The following is a 20,514-nucleotide window of genomic DNA, read 5'->3' on the forward strand; positions in this document are numbered from 1 at the left end:
ATAATTTATGGAATTAACTGCTTCCAGTTGCTGACCTGCTGTATTGTAGCTAAATGATATGGGATCTTTCTTTCTATGTATTCGCAGCACATTACACTTGTCTACATTGAGATTCAATTGCCATTCCCTGCACCATGCGTCAATTCGCTGCAGATCCTCCTGCATTTAAGTACAATTTTCCATTGTTACAACCTCTCGATATACCACTGCATCATCTGCAATAAGCCTCAGTGAACTTCCGATGTCATCCACAAGGTCATTTATGTATATTGTGAATAGCAACGGTCCTACGACACTTCCCTGCGGCACACCTGAAATCACTCTTACTTCGGGAGACTTCTCTCCATTGAGAATGACATGCTGCGTTCTGCCACCCCAAAACAGCAGGGAACCTCCACCTTGCTGCACTTGCTGGACAGTGTATCAAAGGCGTTCGGCCTGACCGGGTTGCCTCTGAACACGTCTCCGACGATTGTGTGGTTGAGACATACGCGACACTCATCGGTGAAGAGAACGTGATGCCAATCCTAAGCGGTCCATGCGGCATGTTGTTGGGCCCAACTGTACCACACTGCATGGTGTCGTGGTCGCAAAGATGGACCTAGCCAAGGACGTCGGTAGTGAAGTTGCGCATCATGCACCCTATTGCGCACAGTTTGAGTCGTAACACGACGTCCTGTGGCTGCACGAAAAGCATTATTCAACACGGTGGCGTTGCTGTCAGGAATGCTCCGAGTCATAGTTCGTAGGTAGCGGTCATCCACTGCAGTAGTAGCGCTTTGGTAGCCTGAGCGAGGCATGTCATCTACAGTTCCTGTCTCTCTGTATCTCCTCCATCTCCGAATAACATCGCTTTGGCTCACTCTGGGAGTCCTGGACACTTCCTTTGTTGAGATCCCTTGCTGGCACAAAGTAGCAATGTGGACGCGATTGAACCGTGGTATTGACTGCCCAGGCATCGTTGAACTACAGACAACACGAGCCATGTAACTCTTTCCTGGTGGAACGACTGGAACTGATCGGCTGTCGGACCGCTTCCGTCTAATAGGCTCTGCTCATGCATAGTTGTTTACATCTTTGGATGGGTTCGGTGACGTCTTCGAGCAGTCATAGGGACTGTGTCTGTGATGCAATATCCACAGGCAATGTCTATCTCCAGGAGTTCTGGGAACTGGGTTGATGGAAAACTTTTTTGATGTGGTATTGACATACTTTCAGGTCTTGTTCGGCCACGATGATACAAATAATTTAATGTAGAACTGAGATAGAAATCATCCCTGGTTACCTCGCCAGACAGCAGCCACTTCCGAAAGAAAAAGTTATCACGTTGTTCCATACTTCAGATGGGAATACGGTCTAGTTATAGTTTACAGACCGTGTGTGGACACAGGCAAGCGTTTCGAAGACACTATCTGCCTCCGCTGACAGAGTTTGGGCTGGCAGAATGCTGCCGGAGTAAACAAGTAAGGGCTGGCCATTGGAACCAACGCACCTGAACCGCGGAGCCGACCACAATCCCATCGCCCACACACACAGGCGGGTAGGTCAGCGCTGACCCCTCGGCGAGCGGGTCAGCGGACCGATCACCCTATGTATGGGGGGGGGGGGGGAGGGCGGCTTTAAGCAAAGCTACTTTGTAAGGACTTGACAGGGGATTTACTGACGCTGCTTACAGGGTTCTTCACACTTTGCAAACTTGGTACAATAGCGTCCAGCTGTCTTCACATATCAGTGCCGAGCGCGGAAACTCATCTGTCTCAAGACGTGGTAGCCACTTGACATTTAATAGTCTTATCATTTACACTTCCTGAGATGAAGAGGTTAGCACAGGAAAGGAATTCGTGGCGGGCCGTATCAAACCAGTCAGTAGACTGATGAAAAAAAAATCATTTACAGTTCTATCTATTGATTTAACAAGATTCTCAGTATCTACTTCTTGTAATACGAGTTGACAGTCGACATTACTGTTTACGGATGCTAACTCACTTTCGAATTACTTCAGATTTTTTCCTTGTGCAGTAATTTGAATACTTTTATCCCTCAATTGTCTGGTCAACAAAGCAAAAGCAGTCTCTTTCTGATCAAACCATTCTATTGATTTCAATGGTTTGCTTATCTATTTAACTGGTTATCATCAGAAACTCTATGTTAAAACCATCAGATCGTTTCTTATCTGAGTCTTTGTATCCTTAGTCGGGATGTGCAATGTACTGTCCAGTCCTGTTAAGTTCGACAACAAACGTGACATGCCAAACGTCCAAACGTTCCCAGATCGTGGCCAGCCAATTGTATTTGGAGATTAATATATTGCTCACCAGGACTTCCCTGGTAAGTGACTGTTGAGGACATCGGATTCTGCGCTGGCTCTGTTGGTGTGGAATTCCCTGAGGAGTGGTATGTGGCGCTCGCGATGCTAGGATCTGTGTCATCCCACGTTGCGTCGGTTCGTTGACTAGTGCTGGCCTCATTTATTGTTATTGCTGCAATATTCCCTCCCTCTAAGTCAGACGAACGCTCCCTCTGGCTCGGATGTGAGACGAGGTACCAATGACGTAGCGAGACTCAACGATTCATCGGTCTCCAGCCGCACCTGCCGTCCTGCCGAGTCTCGATAGGTGGACCGCTAGCTCAGCGTCCCTCTCGTTCTTCCTCTGTTAAGATTGCTAACGTTTTGCCATGGATTTGCACTTTTCAACACCATATTTTGCCGTGCTTCTGACCACATACACAATATAGATATCTTTCTCTCTCGATACATTAGAAAATTGTTAGCATTGTTCTGTCAGCATTTCAGTCCATTTCATCAGTGAATTTAGACGTTTCCGTTTGCGATCTGTAACATGATTTTCTCGATAGAAGAAAGATTTGAAATCGTACAAGGACACGCTCGAAATATTCGGGGTCAAGTATTCGGACAGAGGACTACCAGCAAAGAGAGTAATACAGAATCTGCATAAAAATTGGCGCTTCTACGGATCTCTGAAAAATGTAAAACGACAAAGAATTCGTTCAGTTTGCACAACAGAAGTTATTGCAGACAGTCGCCGAAGAATTATTCAAAGCCCAAAGAAGTCTTCACTTAAACTAGTCTAACAAGCGCATGTATATAGGAGGAGTTTCCTGCGGATATTGAAAAGTCTCAATTTGAAGCTACGTTGTGTGACGCTTGTGCAGCAATTATAGGAGGATGCTGCACGTGGCTTTTGAACATCAACGATGATTTCTTTCCATTATATCATGTGTAAAGAAGCATGGTTTCATCTATACGGTCATGTTAATTCAAGGAACACGAGGTACTCGCAACGTAGAACCCTAACACTGTGTGTCAGCAACCTCTCCATGATGAAAAAGATCGGCATTTGGTGCGGTGTAACAAGATAGAACATCACTTGACCGATATTTTTTCACACGACCTCAAAATGGTTGCATGTATTAAAATTTTTTATGTATTTTGTGCTCAACTCAGTGAATATGAAAGACAATACTGCTTCTTCCAGCAACATGCCACATGTCTAAGGTCTCCGTTGTACGAAGCCATGATGTCTTCAATGAGGAACTAACAGTCAGCAAACATTTGCGGCCACCACATCCTCCGCATCTAGCAACTTGTTATTTTTTCCTGTGGCCACACTTGAAGAGAAAAGTCTATGAAACGAATCTATACACAATACGGGAACTGAAAGATACCATCAGCCGTGATGTTACGGCCATCTATATCCGAAATTTACGATGGATGTATCTGAATATGCTTAGACGTGCACAGCTGTTTATTGATGTTGCAGGGGGGTCCCTTCAGTATCTTCTATAAATGTATTTTTCATTTTAATTTTCGTTGTAAGTATTCGGTAATCCATTTGAGCTCTTCGTTTCTGTAATTTCACGGGATTTCTTTTACATTTCTGCGGGCTACTTTTATCTGCGCCATCATGTATATGAAAACACTAAGACCACAACACATTACCATGTGTAATAGGATGTAGGAAAACCGTTGGCATTCAAAACAGCTTCCAGTCGTCTCGGAATGGATAAATAAATGCCCTGTATGAATTTCAAGTGAATCGTGTTCCATACTTCCACCAAAATAGTGGCACGTTTAGATAACGGTGATGGGGGTTGGTAGCGAACATGTGGACTGCCCTCCAAAGTCGACCACAAAGGCTCATTGATGTCGAGACCTGGTGAATCTGGTGGCCATGGGAGATGCGACAGTTCATTCTTTTGCTCACAAAACAAGTCCAGGACGATGTGAGCCGTGCGTACAGGGGCCCAGTCGTAGTGGAACACAGCATCACCATTGGGGAACAAACATTGCATAGTAAGATAGACCTGATCAGCCATAGTCTCACAATCCTTATCATTAATGTGACACTGCAGAGTAACGAAGGAGGGTATGGAATACTACGATGTTGTTGTTGTTGTTGTTGTTGTGGTTGCGGTCTTCAGTCCACAGACTGGTTTGATGCAGCTCTCCATGCTACTCTATCCTGTGCAAGCTTCTTCATCTCCCAGTAAATACTGCAACCTACATCCTTCTGAATCTGTTTAGTGTATTCATCTCTTGGTCTCCCTCTACGATTTTTACCCTCCACGCTGCCCACCAATATTAAATTGATGATCCTTTGATGCCTCAGAATATGTCCTATCAACCGACCCCTTCTTCTAGTCAAGTTGTGCCACAAATTTCTCTTCTCTCCAATTCTATTCAGTATCTCCTCATTAGTTATGTGATCTAGCCATCCAATCTTCAGCATTCTTCTGTAGCACCACATTTCGAAAGCTTCTATTCTCTTCTTGTCTAAACTATTTGTCCACGTTTCACTTCCATACATGGCTACACTCCAGACAAATACTTTCAGGAACGACTTCCTGACACTTAAATCTATACTCGATGTTAACAAATTTCTCTTCTTCAGAAACGTTTTCCTTGCCATTGCCCGTCTACATTTTATATCCTCTCTACTTCAACCATTATCAGTTATTTTGCTCCCCAAATAGAAAAACTAGTTTACTACTTTAAGCGTCTCATTTCCTAATCTAATTCCCGCAGCATCACCCGACTTAATTCGACTACATTCCATTATCCTCGTTTTGCTTTTGTTGATGTTCATCTTATATCCTACTTTCAAGACACTGTCCATTCCGTTCAGCTGCTCTTCCAGGTCCTTTGCTGTCTCTGACAGAATTATAATGTCATCGGTGAACCTCAAAGTTTTTATTTCTTCTCCATGGATTTTAATTCCTACTCTGAATTTTTCTTTTGTATCCTTTACTGCTTGCTCAATGTACAGATTGAATAACATTGGGGATAGGCTATAAACCTGTCTCACTCCCTTCCCAACCACTGCTTCCCTTTCATGCCCCTCGACTTTTATAACTGCCATCTGGTTTCTGTACAAATTGTAAATAGCCTTTCACTCCATGTATTTTACCCCTGCCACTTTCAGAATTTGAAAGAGAGTATTCTAGTCAACATTGTCAAAAGCTTTCTGCTAGAAACGTAAGTTTGCCTTTCCTTAATCTATTTTCTAAGATAAGTCGTAGGGTCAGTATTGCCTCACATGTTCCAACATTTCTACGGAATCCAAACTGATCTTCCCCGAGGTCACCTTCTACCAGTTCTTCCATTCATCTGTAAAGAATTCGTGTTAGTATTTTGAAGCCGTGGCTTATTAAACTGATAGTTTGGTAATTTTCACATCTGTTAACACCTGTTTTCTTTGGGATTGGAATTATAACATTCTTTTTGAAGTCTGAGGGTATTTCGCCTGTCTCATACGTCTTGCTCACTAGATGGTAGTTTTGTTAGCCCTGGCTCTCCCAAGACTGTCAGTGGTTCTAATGGAATGTTGTATACTCCCGGGGCCTTGTTTTGACTTAGGTCTTTCAGTGCTCTGTCAAACTCTTCAAGCAGTATCATATCTCCTATTCCATCTTCATCTACATTCTCTTCTATTTCTATAATATTGTCCTCAAGAACATCGCCCTTGTATAGGCTCTCTATATACTCCTTCCACCTTTCTGCTTTCCCTTCTTTGCTTAGAACTGGGTTTCCATCTGAGCTCTTGATATTCATGCAAGTGGTTCTCTTTTCTCCAAAGGTCTCTTTAATTTTCCTATTGGCGGTATCTATCTTACCCCTAGTGATATGCTCCTCTACATCCTTACATTTGTCCTCTTAGCCATCCATGCTTAGCCATTTTGCACTTCTTTTCGATCTCATTTTTGAGACGTTTGTATTCCTTTTTGCCTGCCTCATTTACTGCATTTTTATACTACGATATGGCTACAGAAATCAACACTAAACCCCCATCACGTTTCACTCTTGAGACCTCAACTTAGCCAGTTGGAAACAGTGTGAAACGAGACTCATCCGAACAATGACTTTCTTCCATTGGTCCCTACTCGATGTTTTATGGCTTCTGCAGCACGTTTTCATGTTAAAGGCATTTGTGTGACATGTGTAGATTTCGAATTCCATCTCGCTCTCCAGTTCCCTGCTTATGAAGTCTCCTCCTTGTTGTTTTATTGCTAACAGGCTTCGCGAATGCGACATTCAGTTCTGCAGTTACTTTTGCACCTGTCGTACACTTACTTTGCGTCACAATCCTCTTCAACGACCGTCTGTCACAATCACTTATCATACACTTTCATCCGCGTTGTTTGGCGGATGATGTTTTTCCGCTTTCCCCGATTGTGGTATAAGTATTCAATACGGTGCCTCTTGAAACACTAAACAGTTCACTTCTCTTGGTTACGGAAGCACTCGCCATACGACCACCAACAATCTACATCCATTCTACTTCACTTAGCTCCGAGATAACACACTCACTACTACGTATAACACTGTTCTGACCACGACTGACACTTGCAACATATTGAGGATATAGCACAGGTGTCGTTTGTGGTTAAATACAGCAAGGCAACATTCAGGCTCGCCTAGCAGTTGGATTTATGATAAGCATGCAGTTCTCGAGGTTTTTTCATATATTTGTCCAATCCTTACACAGCGTTATGTCCCTCAGGCTGTACAAGTGTCAGTTAGGGGTCTCAATGTGATCGATGAAATCGAGATATGGTCACGATGAGGTTACAAAGTCCTGTCGCGCTATAGCCAAGGTCGTGAAATAATGAAAATCGTGTTCCCTGCTGTGTGGCTTCGAAACGAGCATCCACTGTACTACTTCCTACCCTGATTTGGCGTAACGCAATGAATTCACCTTCTATAACAAGCGTGACTGGACCATGTCTTCCCAGTCATAGTGAACTAGTTGAGACGGAAGGGGATAGCACTACTCCACTTAAACAAAAGCCGACCACAAATTAAATATGTATATTTCCGTAAAACCTAGAAATATTAACAACGAAACTCATAGATCAAACAGGGTAAAAAGGCACTGAATTACGTTGGCAAACGTGCCTGAATACCAAAGAGTTTTTATTGGACCAGCCACTGTCCACTGGACACTGGACACTGGACACTGTCAGTTATGAAAACACAATACACATAAGCAATTAGAGAACAAAAAAAATGCAGAAATAAATCACGTAATTTAGGTCGTTGGCAAGAGACATTTACGATGACACATGCAGTAGAATATGGGAGATTACCTTAGCTGCGGCAGGAGGCGTTGATAGTCGTGATGCCATAGTAATAAGTTGCCAGTGTAAATACGAATGATCTGACTGTTGCAACTGGTGGTGATATTTGTTTTATGGGCATTAGTTCGTGGGCCAAGGCATAATTATCCCCCTAGCGTTTCGTATTCCAATGCTGGAAACATCGTCAGAGGATTTAAGCAGGTACAAACTCAAAGAAAGTCATCAAGCCGACCTGTTCGTGACGTCGTCAGAGCGCTGCCTAAGATCGCAGAGACGCGCCGACGTATGTTAGGGAGCTTGTAGTCGGGAGGAGTTGGCGCTGTTTGTTTCATTTAGTACTAGGGCAGACAACATGCTTGTTTTGAGTCCGTCTTCTTTTCTGTTGACATTGGTGTCGTGCTTTTGTATTTCTATAGCCTCTCTATACATACTAGAGTAGTAATTATTAGATCTTACCACAACTACAGTGTCAGACAAACGAATTTGGTGGTATCCCGGTCCTAATGCATGACCTGCTGCTGCTGATTTATCCGTCTTGCCCAGGCGACGATTGTTCTTGTTTTCTTTTTTTTACCTAGGCAGAAAAATAACCTATGACGGATGGCGTAGGGAGGATATAAAAAGCTATTAGTATAATGTGAGGTAGAAGTTTCTGAGATTGTACGTTTTAAGCACAGCATTGTATGATAGTGAAAAATGGATTGTGGGAAAAACGGAACAGAGGAGAATCGAAGCATTTGAGATATAGCCCAACAGAGTAATGTTGGAAATTAGCTGTACTGATGAGATACGGAATGAGGTTCTCGGAGAATCTGAGAGAAAGGCGTGTATGAAAACCACTGACAAGAAGAAGGGACAGGATGATAGGACATTAGGGGATAACTTCCACGATAATTGATGGAGCTGTAGAGGGTGAAAACTGTAGAGGAAGACAGAAACTGTCACTGAGCGATGCGCTAATGCAAGCAAAACATTGCAATTATTTAAAAAACAGAACTGGTGACGTGAATTACATAAGGAGAAGCTTGAGGCAAGAAATGGAGAGCAGATGTAACAGCGTGTTTAGAATGCTACAGTCTTTAGTTAAGCTGTGCAATACGATCATGGAAATGCTTCCGGAGAGAGGCGTCCTTGAAAAACTTGGTCACTGTGCATGAGTAACCGTAGCCTGTGCGCACTTTACTATCATTGCCATGACGACTTACAGAAGCTACGGACAGCGCCTCTATACCTCAACATCTTCACTGCCTACCTGGTATCCCTCTCATTACGTACGAAGTCACTAATTGAATAAAATCAAAATTAATTAATATAATTTCTAGCCTCAAAGGTTTATTAATCTCTAATTACCCTAGTTCCATTGCTGCAAATGGCCAGGACGAGTAGATCAGAGAAATGAGAATTCACACTGAGGTTTATCGACAATCGTCCTTCCAACACACCATTTGCGAATGGAGCAGGGGAAGGGAGAAACGGTAGCCATCCCAGAAGTACGCTCCGCCATGCACCGTTCGGTGACTTTGAGTTTGTAGTTTTAGATGTACATGTTTATCCCAATCTCTAACCTACTGTTTAAAGTTGACTATTTTTTGTACTCTTTCCTAATACCTGTCACGTAATACCACAGTACGTCGTCGGACAGACTTCGAGTGGTGCGTCCGGAGCAGCCGGTATGCAGCGAGCCGCAAGAGAGAGCCGGCAAGCCCGTGGCGAGAATGAAAGACCTGGACGACAGATCCAGCTGCCCCGGGTCCCCCCGCTACGTGGCCCAGTTCCTGGTGCTGCTCATCAGCCTGCTTGCCGTGATCGTGGCCATAACCGTCCTCTGCTACCATCGCAGGTGAGTGAGTGAGCCACAACAGCGGCTAGGGACTCCGCCTCCAAGCGGTAAATGTCACGCCTGAATAGAGGTGGCAATATAGAAACATTGCAGACTAATATTGACGTTCGAGCATCAACATTAATATGTCTATATTTCCACAACCACATTAATTTCCCAGATACAAGGGTCACTCCAAAAGAAATGCACACTGTTTTTCGTAAATTCATCTTTTATTCTACATGTTTGAAAGTTTTACAGTGTGTACATACATCCTTCAGAAACAATATTTTCATCTCTCCACATAATTTCCATCCCTCTCAACTGCCTTACGCCATCTTGGAACCAGGGCCTGTATACCCGCACTGTTTGGCAGCGTGCACAAGGGAGTCATCATCTTCAAACCTTGTTTCATGAAGAGAGTCTTTCAGTTTCCCAAAGATGTGATAGTCACATGGAGCCAGATCAGGACTGTAAGGTGGGTGTTTCAGTGTTGTCCATGCGAGTTTTGTGATCGCTTCCATGGTTTTTTTGACTGACATGTGGCCGTGCATTGTCGCGCAACAGCAGAAAATCCTGCTTTTGCCGATGTGGTCGAACACGACTCAGTCAAGCTTGAAGTTTCTTTGGTGTCGTCACATATGCATCAAAATTTATGGTGGTTCCACTTAGCATGATGTCCACAAGCAAGAGTCCTTCGGAATCGAAAAACACCGTAGCCATAACTGTTCCAGCAGAAGGTGTGGTTTTGAATTTTTTTTCTTGGGTGTATTTGCATAATGCCACTCCATTGATAGCCTCTTCGTCTCTGGTGAAAAATGATGGAGCCATGTTTCGTCACCTGTCACAATTCTTCCAAGAAATTCATCTCCACCATTCTCGTACTGTTCCAAACTTTCGCTGCATACCCTTTTTCTTGTTTCTTTGTGAGCCACTGTCAACATCCTGGAAACCCATCTGGCACAAACCTTTTTTTAACGACAACACTTTCAGTATTCTGCAAACACTTGCTTCCTCTATCCCAACATAGCGTGACAATTCGCTCACTGTGATGCGGCTGTCAGCAGTCACCAATTCGTTAACTCCCTGCACATTGTCTGGAGTGTGTGCAGTAGGAGGCCTGCCGCTGCGAGGACAATTCGCAATATTGCCGTGGCCGCTTTCATCATGTAACCTGCTTGCCCACCGACTAGCACCTTTTTCAACCTCTTGTGGATGTTTCCCACTGTCTCGTTTTCACAGCACAGGAGTTCTATGACAGCACGTTGCATCTGACGAACGTCAGGTGTAGCAGCCATCTTGAAGACATGCTGTGACGGCGCCACTCACGGGAACAGGTTGAACTAAGTTTGAGAACTAACAAAAAAATGGTTCAAATGGCTCTGAGCACTATGGGACTTAACATCTGTGGTCATCAGTCCCCTAGAACTTAGTACTACTTAAACCTAACTAACCTAAGGACATCACACACATCCATGCCCGAGGCAGGATTCGAACCTGCAACCGTAGCAGTCGCGCGGTTCCGGACTGAGCGCCTTAACCGCGAGACAACCGCGGCCGGCGAGAACTAACAGGAAGGATGTATCTACACACTGTAAAACTTTCACACATGCAGAATGAAAACTGTATTTTTACAAAAATAGTGTGCATTTCTTTTGGAGTGACTCTCGTAGAATGGAAGTCCAAGAATGAAGTGCTCGGATTAAATAGGCTGTCCGACAGGTCAGCACTATTTCACCCCTACTTTTCAGTCTGTCCCTCGAAGTAGCAATGACGGAAATAAAAGAAAGGTTCGGCAGTGGGATCAAAACTCACAGTGCAAAAATACACATTGATGACATACAATGGGTGCACAAGATTTTGAAAAGACCAAAAATACAATAATACGGCGTAGGAAAGACACTGGAATTTAAAAAGCTTCCAATCCTATAATTACAGGTCCTGTCTGGTTTACAAGGGAGCCCTATACCATTCTTTCTGCAGAATACTGGGGAGTTGGCTCTGAGTACTATGGGACTTAAATACTGGGGAGTTCAAGTATTCACGTAACGACAAAAGGAGGTGGAGAAGAATCACGCACTCTTCTACATCTATATGGATACTCTGCAAATCGCATTTAAGTGCCTCCAAAGTAGACCACATTCTTAACAGTATTGCGATCTGTTGAGTGGCCAGGGGAGATGCATTTGTTCATCCCCGTGCTCACAAAACCAGTTCCGTACGAGAGGGGGTGGGGCAGGGGGGGAGGAGGTGGCGATCTGTCCAAGCCACTTATCTCTGACATAACGCACTCGCAACGACATAGAACAGCGTTCTGACGATGTGTGACACTTGCAGTGTATTGAAGATATTGTAGAGGTGCCATTCGTGGTCAGTTACAATAGAGCAACCCCATTTGCCCCGGTGTTTCCATATTTTAGTCCAATCTCTGTAGCTCGTATCAGTGGAAGTGAAGAAGAAATAAAGAGCCTATTGAAAAGAATAAACAGTCTAATGACTACAGAATATCGCAGGAAGACGAAAATATTGAGCAGAATCGGTAAACTGTATTTTCCAACTGGAGAGAGAAAAACGTGAAACACGCTGAAGATATGGTCGACTGCTAATGTCGCTACGTGCACATGCACTCCATCGACGTGTATGTAATAGATCAGAGTTGCGATTCTCTATGACAAGTAATGCATTAGTGTTGTTTGTGTTTAGTGTTGTTGCTATATCTACAAGAGTCTGTAAGGTAACAGACAGTGTCAAATACTGAGTCAGCACTGTGAAGGACGTGGATGTGGTACATACTCATTGAGACAGCCACATCAGAAAATGACAGAATTTGACAGGGTAGCAGCAAACAGATTGTAGAACTACAGTTCCACGGATAGAGTGCAACAAAAACGGCACCTTTTTGGAGTGGTGCCGTGACGGGGAAGCATGGACTGTTACTGAATGAGTCGGATTCTGTTCAGCAGCGAAACGTGATTCTGCACTGACTCGGATGACTATGTTGGTGAGTATGGGTGCGACTTGGGGAGAGGTCCAATTTTTCCAATGTTTCGGCCACAGTGACAGCACTCCTGGCGTCATGGTGTGGGGAACCATCGGGTGTAACTTCACATCATTGATTGATCGATTGATTTACTGAGGGAACTCTGACGGCACAACAGCACGTCTCGGATATCCTGCGTTCTCACGTGTTAACACTGTGTAACGGTATCGTGCAGCCGTTTTTCAACACGAAAATGCTCGACCACACTTGGCGCGTGTATCTATGAGTTGTGTGCGTGATGCTAAGGTGCTCCCATGGCTAGGAAGATTCCCAGATACGTCCCCGATAGAACATGTGTGCGACCATCTCGGACGTCAGCTCAGTCCCAGTGCCAGTACTCATAACATCAAGGACCAGTCAGCACAGTTATGGGCCAGCTCGCCTCAACAGAGGTTAAAATGGCTTTATGAAAGCCTTTAGAAACGAATCGGTGCACACATCCAGGCCAAATGGACGCATAGTCATAGTAATTAATGGGCATATTATACCAAGATGTTTGTAAATTTGATTAGGTTTTGTAATCGTTTAAATAACACCACGTTTCATTTACTCTTCCCTTTTTGGGTGTTCCATCCTTTTTTTAGGCAGTGTAGATGAACTCAAAGAATTCTGCTACCTTGAAAGCGTTATAACGCGTGATGGACGATGTACGAAGACCATAAAATCATACTATTACAGGCAAAAAGGTAGTAGATTCAATTGAGTTTCATGGTTTAGAAGGATGTCAAAAATGTTCAAATGCGTATGAAATCTTATGGGACTTGACTGCTAAGGTCATCAGTCCCTAAGCTTACACACTACTTAACCTAAATTATCCTAAGGACAAACACACACATCCATGCCCGAGGCAGAACTCGAACCTCCTCCGGGACCAGCCGCAGGATGTCAAAAGTTAGGTTGTGTTAATAAGGAATAAATATGTTCTCGAGAGAATTGCGGAAGAAATGAACAAATGGATGGTTTTGGAGCAGATCTAATAAACTACCCCGCGCATGTGTCTTCATTTCTGCATTACTCAATATATACATCCACTTGAACCTGTTTACCGTATTCACGCCTTGGGATCCCTGCAACTTTTACCCTCGCCAGCCCACTTTTCTCCATTACCAAGCTAACTACAACGTGGTATCACAGAACGTTTTCTATCCATCTGTACCTTCTTTTAGTCTATGAAATCAGTATTAAAATAACATTAATGTATCTAACAGGACTTATCTATTTCATTTAGTTTTAAAGTTACCAAATCTTGTTAGTTTTCCTTTCATATTAACCAATTTTTTTTAAAAAAAACATGTACAACAAAGCAATTACCGAATAAAATTTAAATAATAACGCACATATTGACCACTACTTTTTAGTAAGAAATATTCTTTTTGAAGGAAAAAGACATAAAAATTTAGAAAATGAAACAGGTAAAAAGCAGAACAGACATCTAAAAAATGGGACTAAAGGGAAATGTAAAACGCCAAATTGCCAAAGCAGGAAGGCGAGAAACACAAGGGCGTAGAAGCGTGCACTTCTAGGAGAAAGATAGATCCCACTTATAGAAAAATGTATTGCACCCATGTTCTAAGATTGCAGGCACAGTAGACCAGCGTGTTTGGTGAAGGATTAAATGATGAATATGAAAGGGTGGCATCTGACGTCCGCCCGTACCAAATACCTATAATATTTAAAAAAAAAAAAACGATCGAGTTGGCGCAGCACACTGGACTCGCATTCGGAAACACGACAGTTCAAACCTGCGTCAGGCCACCCTGATTTAATTTTTCCGTGATTTACCCAAATCGGTTCAGACAAATTCCGGGAGGGTTCCTTTGAAAGGGCACGGCCGAATTCTTTCCCCATCCTTTTCTAATCTTATGGCACCGATGACCTCGCTGTTTGGTCCCTTCCGCATTTCAACCAACAGCCATAAAAAAGGAGGAATAGCGGGTTTGATTGGTAATCACAACGCTTTCGGTCCAGGGTTCGAATCCCACCACCGCTTAAATTTTGAATAAAATTCATTATCAATGGCATCCAAAGACTTCCGTGATAAGAAGTCACCTCATTTTGCCAACGGCTTTGTCAAAGAGGGTGGAAGAGCGGACGGAGTTTCAGCGCACTCTCTTGCCATTGGACGGGAAACTACCCCTAAAAGGCGGAAGGATCATCAATGATGAAGGGCATCAGGATGCAGAAGTCAATTGAAACCATTGCATTAAAGATACATAATGATACGTCTGGTCTGTAATTCAGAAAGTGACGTGATGATAACTCCATAGGCAAAAGATTCCGGACTAGTCCTCCATACGGACCTCCGGGAGTGGGAAGTGACCCTGAGAAAAAGATTGAATAACCAACTAAAGGGTGACGCTATACGAGTCGGGGCACGGAACGTAGTAGGGAAGCTAGAATCTGAAAAGTGAAGTGCTAAGGCTGAAACTAGATATGGTAGGCGTCAGTAAAGTAAATGGAAAGAAGACAAGAATTTCTGGTCAGATGAGTATAGGATAAAATAAGAGAAATCATGTCTCGCACAGAAAAATTTAAGTGCTCGTTTTTCCCGCACGCCGTTCGAAAGTGGGACGATAGAGAGACAGCCTGAAGTTGGTTCATTGAACCCTCTGCCAGGCACTTTATTGTAACTAACAGAATAATTACGTAAATGTAGATGCAGAAAGCAGTGGAGATAGATGAAGATGAGATGGGATATGTGAGTCTGAGAGAAGATCTGAAAGACACAAGTTCAAACAAGGCCCTTGGAGTAGACAATATTCCATCAGAACTTCTGATAGCTTTAGTGGAGCCAGCCATGAAAAAACTCTTCCATGTGGTGTGCAAGATGTATGAGACAGGCGAAATAACCACAGACTCCAAGAAGAACGTAATAAGTACAATTCCAAGGAAAGCCGTTTCCGACAGGTGTGAAAATTACCGAACTATCAGCTTAATAAGTAATGGTTGCAAAATACGAAGATGGATTCTTTACAAAAGAATGGAAAAACTGGTAGGGGCCGACCTCGGGGAAGACCAGTTAGGATTCCGAAGAAATGTAATACCGACCCTACGACTTACGAAAGAAGATAGGTTAATGAAAGACAAACTTACGTTTGTAGCATGTGTAGACTTAGAGAAAGCTTTTGACAATATTGACTGGAAATTCTGAAGGTAGGAGGGGTAGCATATAGGAAACCGAAGGCCATTTACAACTTATACAGTAGGCAGACGGCAATAATAAGAGTCAAGGAGCACGAAAGGAAACTGTGGTTGAGAAGGGAGTGAGACAGACCCATCCCCGATGTTGTTAAGTCTGTACAGTGAACAAGCAATAATGGAAGCCGAAGAAAAAACTGGAGTAGGAATTAAAGTTCAGGGAAATGAAATAAAAACTTTGAGGTTTGCCGATGGCAGAGACAGCAAAGGACTTGGAAGAGCAATTGAGTAATGGGCGTTGTCTTGAAATGAGGATTTAAGATAAACATCAACAAAAGCAAAACAAGGATAACAGAGTGTAGTCAGGTGATTCTAAGGGAATTAGATTAGGAAACGAAACACATAAAGTAGTAGACGAATTCTGCTATTTGGACAGCAGAATAACTGATGATAGCTGAAGTAGAGGGATAAAATGTAAACTGGCCTTAGTAAGAAAAGCATGTCTGAGGAAGAGAAATTTGCTATCATCCAATATAGATTTGTTAGGAAGTCTTTTCTGAAAGTATTTGCCTGGAGTATAGCCGTGTATAGAAGCGAAAGATGGACGCTATACAGTTCAGACAAAAATAGATTGGAAGCTTTCAAAATGTAGTGTTATTGAAGAATGCTGACGATTAAATGGATTGGTCACGTGGCACAGCACGACCAAAATAAGGGATCGGTTGATGAGTCACATTCTGAGACGTCAAGGGGCCACCAATTTAGTACTGTAGGGGAATGTAGTGGGTAAAAATAGTAGAGGCAGCCCAAGAGATAAATACAGTAAGCAGATTCAGAAGGATGTAGACTGCAGCAGTTATTCGGAGATGTAGAGGCTCGCACAGGACAGAGCAGCACAGAGATTTGCATCAAACCAGTCTTCGGACTGAAGACCAGAATAATAACAAGTGGGAATGAGAGAGGAGAAAGACTGAGTTCTGAAATCAATTTCATCTAGTAATAGCGACTACTCTGCTCAGAAGTCACAATATATACTTGCAAGGGTCCGTGAGTACAGGAAGTATTCAGTAGGAGTACGTCATGGTCACGCAGAGTTTCCGAAATCATATATAGGATTGTAAGGCGTCCCAGGAGCAGATATAACATCAGATCACAATTTAGTAATGATGAAGAGCAGGCTGAAGTCCAAGAGCCTATCAGGAAGAAATAATGTGCAGAGTATTGGGTTAACTTAATACTAACGAATGAAGTGATACACTTATTCTCTAAGGCTAAAATTAATAGGCAGTTCAGTTGAGGAGGAACGGACATCTCTAAAAACGACAATCTGAAACGTTTGAGAGAAAAACGTAAGTATTATGAAGGTAACTGCGAAGAAAGCGTGGGTAACAAAAGAAATACTTCATATGATCGACGAAAGAAGGAAGTATAGAAATGTTCAGGGAAACTCAGGATTACAGAAACACAAGTCACTTAGAAATGAAATAAATAGGGAGGGTAGGGAAGCTAAGGCGAAATAGCTACTAAGAAAATGTGAAAAAATCGGAAAAGTAATGATTGTCGGAAGAACTGACTCAGCCTATATAAAAGTCAAAACAACCTTCGGTGAAATTAAAAGTAAAGGTGGCAACATCAAATGTGTAATGAGAATTCCACTGTTATATGCAGAGGAGAGAGCGGATAAGTGTAAACAGTACTTTGAGGTGCTCTATGAAGTGGAGATCACATCGGATGACATGACAGAAAAAGAAACAGGGTTCTATAGGGAAGAGATAGGAGATCCAGTATTAGAATCGTAATTTAGAAGAGGCTTGAAAGACATAAAATCGAATAAGGCAGCAGGAATAGACAATGTTTCATCGGAATTTCTCAGATAACTGGGGGAAATGGCAACAAAATGATTGGTGTGTTGAATGTATGAGAATGGAGATGTACCATCGGACTTCCGAAAAACTCGTCCACACAATTTGCACGGTTGCAAGAACCGACAAATGCAACCATTATCGCACATTCAACTTAAAAACTCATGCATACAAGTTTGCTGACAACAATAAAATCCAGGACAATGGAAAAGAAAGCTGAGATCCTGTTTGATGGCGATCAGCGTTCCTAAAAAATCAAGACTCGTTCATGGATCTGTCGACCTGGAAGAAGCGTTCAACAATGTAAAATGGTGCAAGATGTTCGATATCCTAGGAAAACAAGTGTAGGCTGTTGGGAAAGACGACTAATATGCAATATTTACTAGAACCAAGGGGGATCAATAAGAGTGGAAGACCTTGAACGATGTACACGGATTAAAATCGGTGGAAGACAGGGATGTAGTCTTTTGCCCTACTGCACAGTCTATATGTCGAAGAAGCAATAGCGGAAATAAAAGAACGGTTCACGAGTGGATTAAAATTCAACGTGAAGGGATATCAATGTTAAGATTCATTGATGACACTGCTATCTTCAGTGACAGTGGAGAAAGATTACGGTATCTGTTGAATGAAATGGTCTAATGGGTACAGAATGTGGATTTAGGGTAAATCGAAGTAAGGCGAAAGCAAGGAGAAGTAGCAGAAATTAGATCAGCCAGAAACTTAACATCAGAATTGGAGATCACGAAATTGTCGAAGTTAAGGCAGTCTCCTACCCAGGCAACAAAACAACCCACGACGGATGAAGCAAGGAAGACACCAAAAGCAGACTAGCACAGGAAAAAAGAGAATTCTTGGATAAGAGAAGTCTGCTAATATGAAACATACCCTGTAGGTCTTAATATTTAGGAAGGAATTTCTGAGAATGTACTTTTGGAGCGCAGCACTCTATGGTAGTGACGCACACACTGTCGGAAAACCAGAAGAGAAGAGAGATGTGGTGCTGCAGACGATTGATGAAAATTAAGTGGAATGGTAAGGAAAGGAATGGTGAGGTTCTCCGCAGAATCGGCAACGAAAGGAATATATGGAAAACACAAACAAGAAGAGACAGGATGATAGGAGATTTGTTAAGACATCGTGGAATAACTTCCATGATACTAAGGCAGCCGTAGATGGTAAAAACTGTAGAGAAAATAATTGAGGACGTATGTTGTAAGTGCTACTCTGAGATGAAACGTTTGGCAGAGGAGAGGAATTTGTTGCATACCACATCAAACGAGTCAGAAGAGTGACGACTAAAAAAATCTAGAGCTCTTATTAAGCAAAGAATAAGAAGCTGAAAGGCGGAAGGAATTTATGTAGCGTCTATACAAGAGAAACAAACTTGTGGACAGTATTGTATAAAGAGATGAAGAAGGAGGTGAAGACGAGATGGGAGATATGATATTTCGAATAGAATTTAGCAGAGTAATGAAAGTGGAAATAAGGCTCCTGGAGTAGAATACCTCCCCTTTACACTTATTGCGATCCTTGGGGAGACACCTATGAAATCTATTTCACGTGGTCTTGAAGATATATGGCACAATCAAAATGCCCTCAGACTTCAAGATGAATGTAATAACTCCAATTCCAAAGAACCAGGTGCTGACAGTTGTGAATATTACCGACCCGTCTGTTTAATAAGTCATGCACCAAATTACTCACAGGAATTATTTACAGAACATCCGTCTCAGGTGCCAAGAAATGTAAAAACACGTGAGAAAATACTGAACATACGACTCATCTCAGATGATACTTTAAGGACAGGCAAACTAAAGTTTATAACTGTTTTAGATATAGAGAAAACTTTTGCCAGTGCTGACTGGAATACATTTATCGAAATTTTGTAGGTAACATGGATAAAATACAGGGAATGAAAGATCATTTAAAAGTTGTGCAGATACCAGTTGTTCAGATACCACATTTCAGTTATTAGAGTCAAAGGACAAGAAACGGAAACAGTGTGTGAGAGGGGAGTGAGACAAGTTTGTGCCCTGTTCTCGGTGTTATTCAAATGTTCAAATGTGTGTGAATTCCTAAGCGACCAAACTGCTGAGATCATCGGTCCCTAGACTTACACACTACTTAAACTAACTTATGCGAAGAACAACACACACATCCATGCCCGGGAGAGGACTCGAAGCTCCGGCGGGAGGGACAGCGCAGTCCTTGACATGGCGTCCTAAACCAGGCGGCGACTCCGAGCGGCTCGGTGTTATTCAACCAGTACATTGAGCATGCAGTAAATGAAACCAAAGAGAAAATTGGAGAGGGAATTCAAGCTCAGAAAGGAATAATAAAAATTTTTAGTTTTTCATATGAAATTTTATTTCGGTTAAAGACACCAAATCCTACTAAGAGCATTTGAATGGAATGGATAATGTCTGGTTGCTCCAAGATGGGCATCAACAAACGAAAAATAGGGGTAATGGAATCTAGCTGAGTGAGTTCCATCAGGGAATGAGGCACTCAATGTTGTCAGCTACTGTGAGAGCCAGCACTGACGCAAACAAGGAAGGAAAGAAGTTGCGATGGCCAGCGGCAGGTATCCAAAAATAATCTGCACACTAAACTTTCAAATTATTACAATTCTTTGTTTCTAAAAGCAAACTTAACTTGTTTTGATTCTTGTGCTTCTTGTGCCTCCTACACACAAGCTCTGTTCTCTCTGTTAGTACTCACAGAACACAGGCTAAGTAATTTCTTTCTGTTAATCCGTACTGATGCTCTCGAAGACTGCGACCGGAGGGGCCGACAAACGATGAGTTGCTGGTAAAATCAGCGTTGACAGGGGGCGCTAACTCTTTCTGGAATCGTGGCGCTGCCCTCTTTTTCCATCGGCACGCGGGTCAGCGCCTTCTTGATGCCGTTTCGGGCGCTGCGCTGGTCAGTGTGCAGTCGATGCATTAGGACTGCACATTCCTCTCCCCCCTCCCACCCCCAAGAAAAAGAACGTCGTACTCTTGTCGTTTAGAGACCCATCTTACGAGAACGGGAGGTGATGGCAGGAAGCT

At 42.8% G+C, this 20,514-nt stretch overlaps 1 protein-coding gene across 1 annotated transcript in view; it reads left to right on the forward strand.

Annotated features, from left to right (window-relative positions):
- Positions 1-20,514, forward strand: part of LOC124787542 (toll-like receptor 2) — a 135,698-nt gene that overhangs the window by 87,806 nt on the left and 27,378 nt on the right. Inside the window, exon 9 of the mRNA XM_047254347.1 lies at positions 9,227-9,439. Coding sequence (XP_047110303.1) covers positions 9,227-9,439 — 213 coding nt within the window. The remainder of the gene's footprint in view (positions 1-9,226; positions 9,440-20,514) is intronic.

The sequence above is a fragment of the Schistocerca piceifrons genome, chromosome 1 (genome assembly GCF_021461385.2).
Source record: "Schistocerca piceifrons isolate TAMUIC-IGC-003096 chromosome 1, iqSchPice1.1, whole genome shotgun sequence".
Classification (NCBI taxonomy): Eukaryota; Metazoa; Arthropoda; class Insecta; order Orthoptera; family Acrididae; genus Schistocerca; species Schistocerca piceifrons.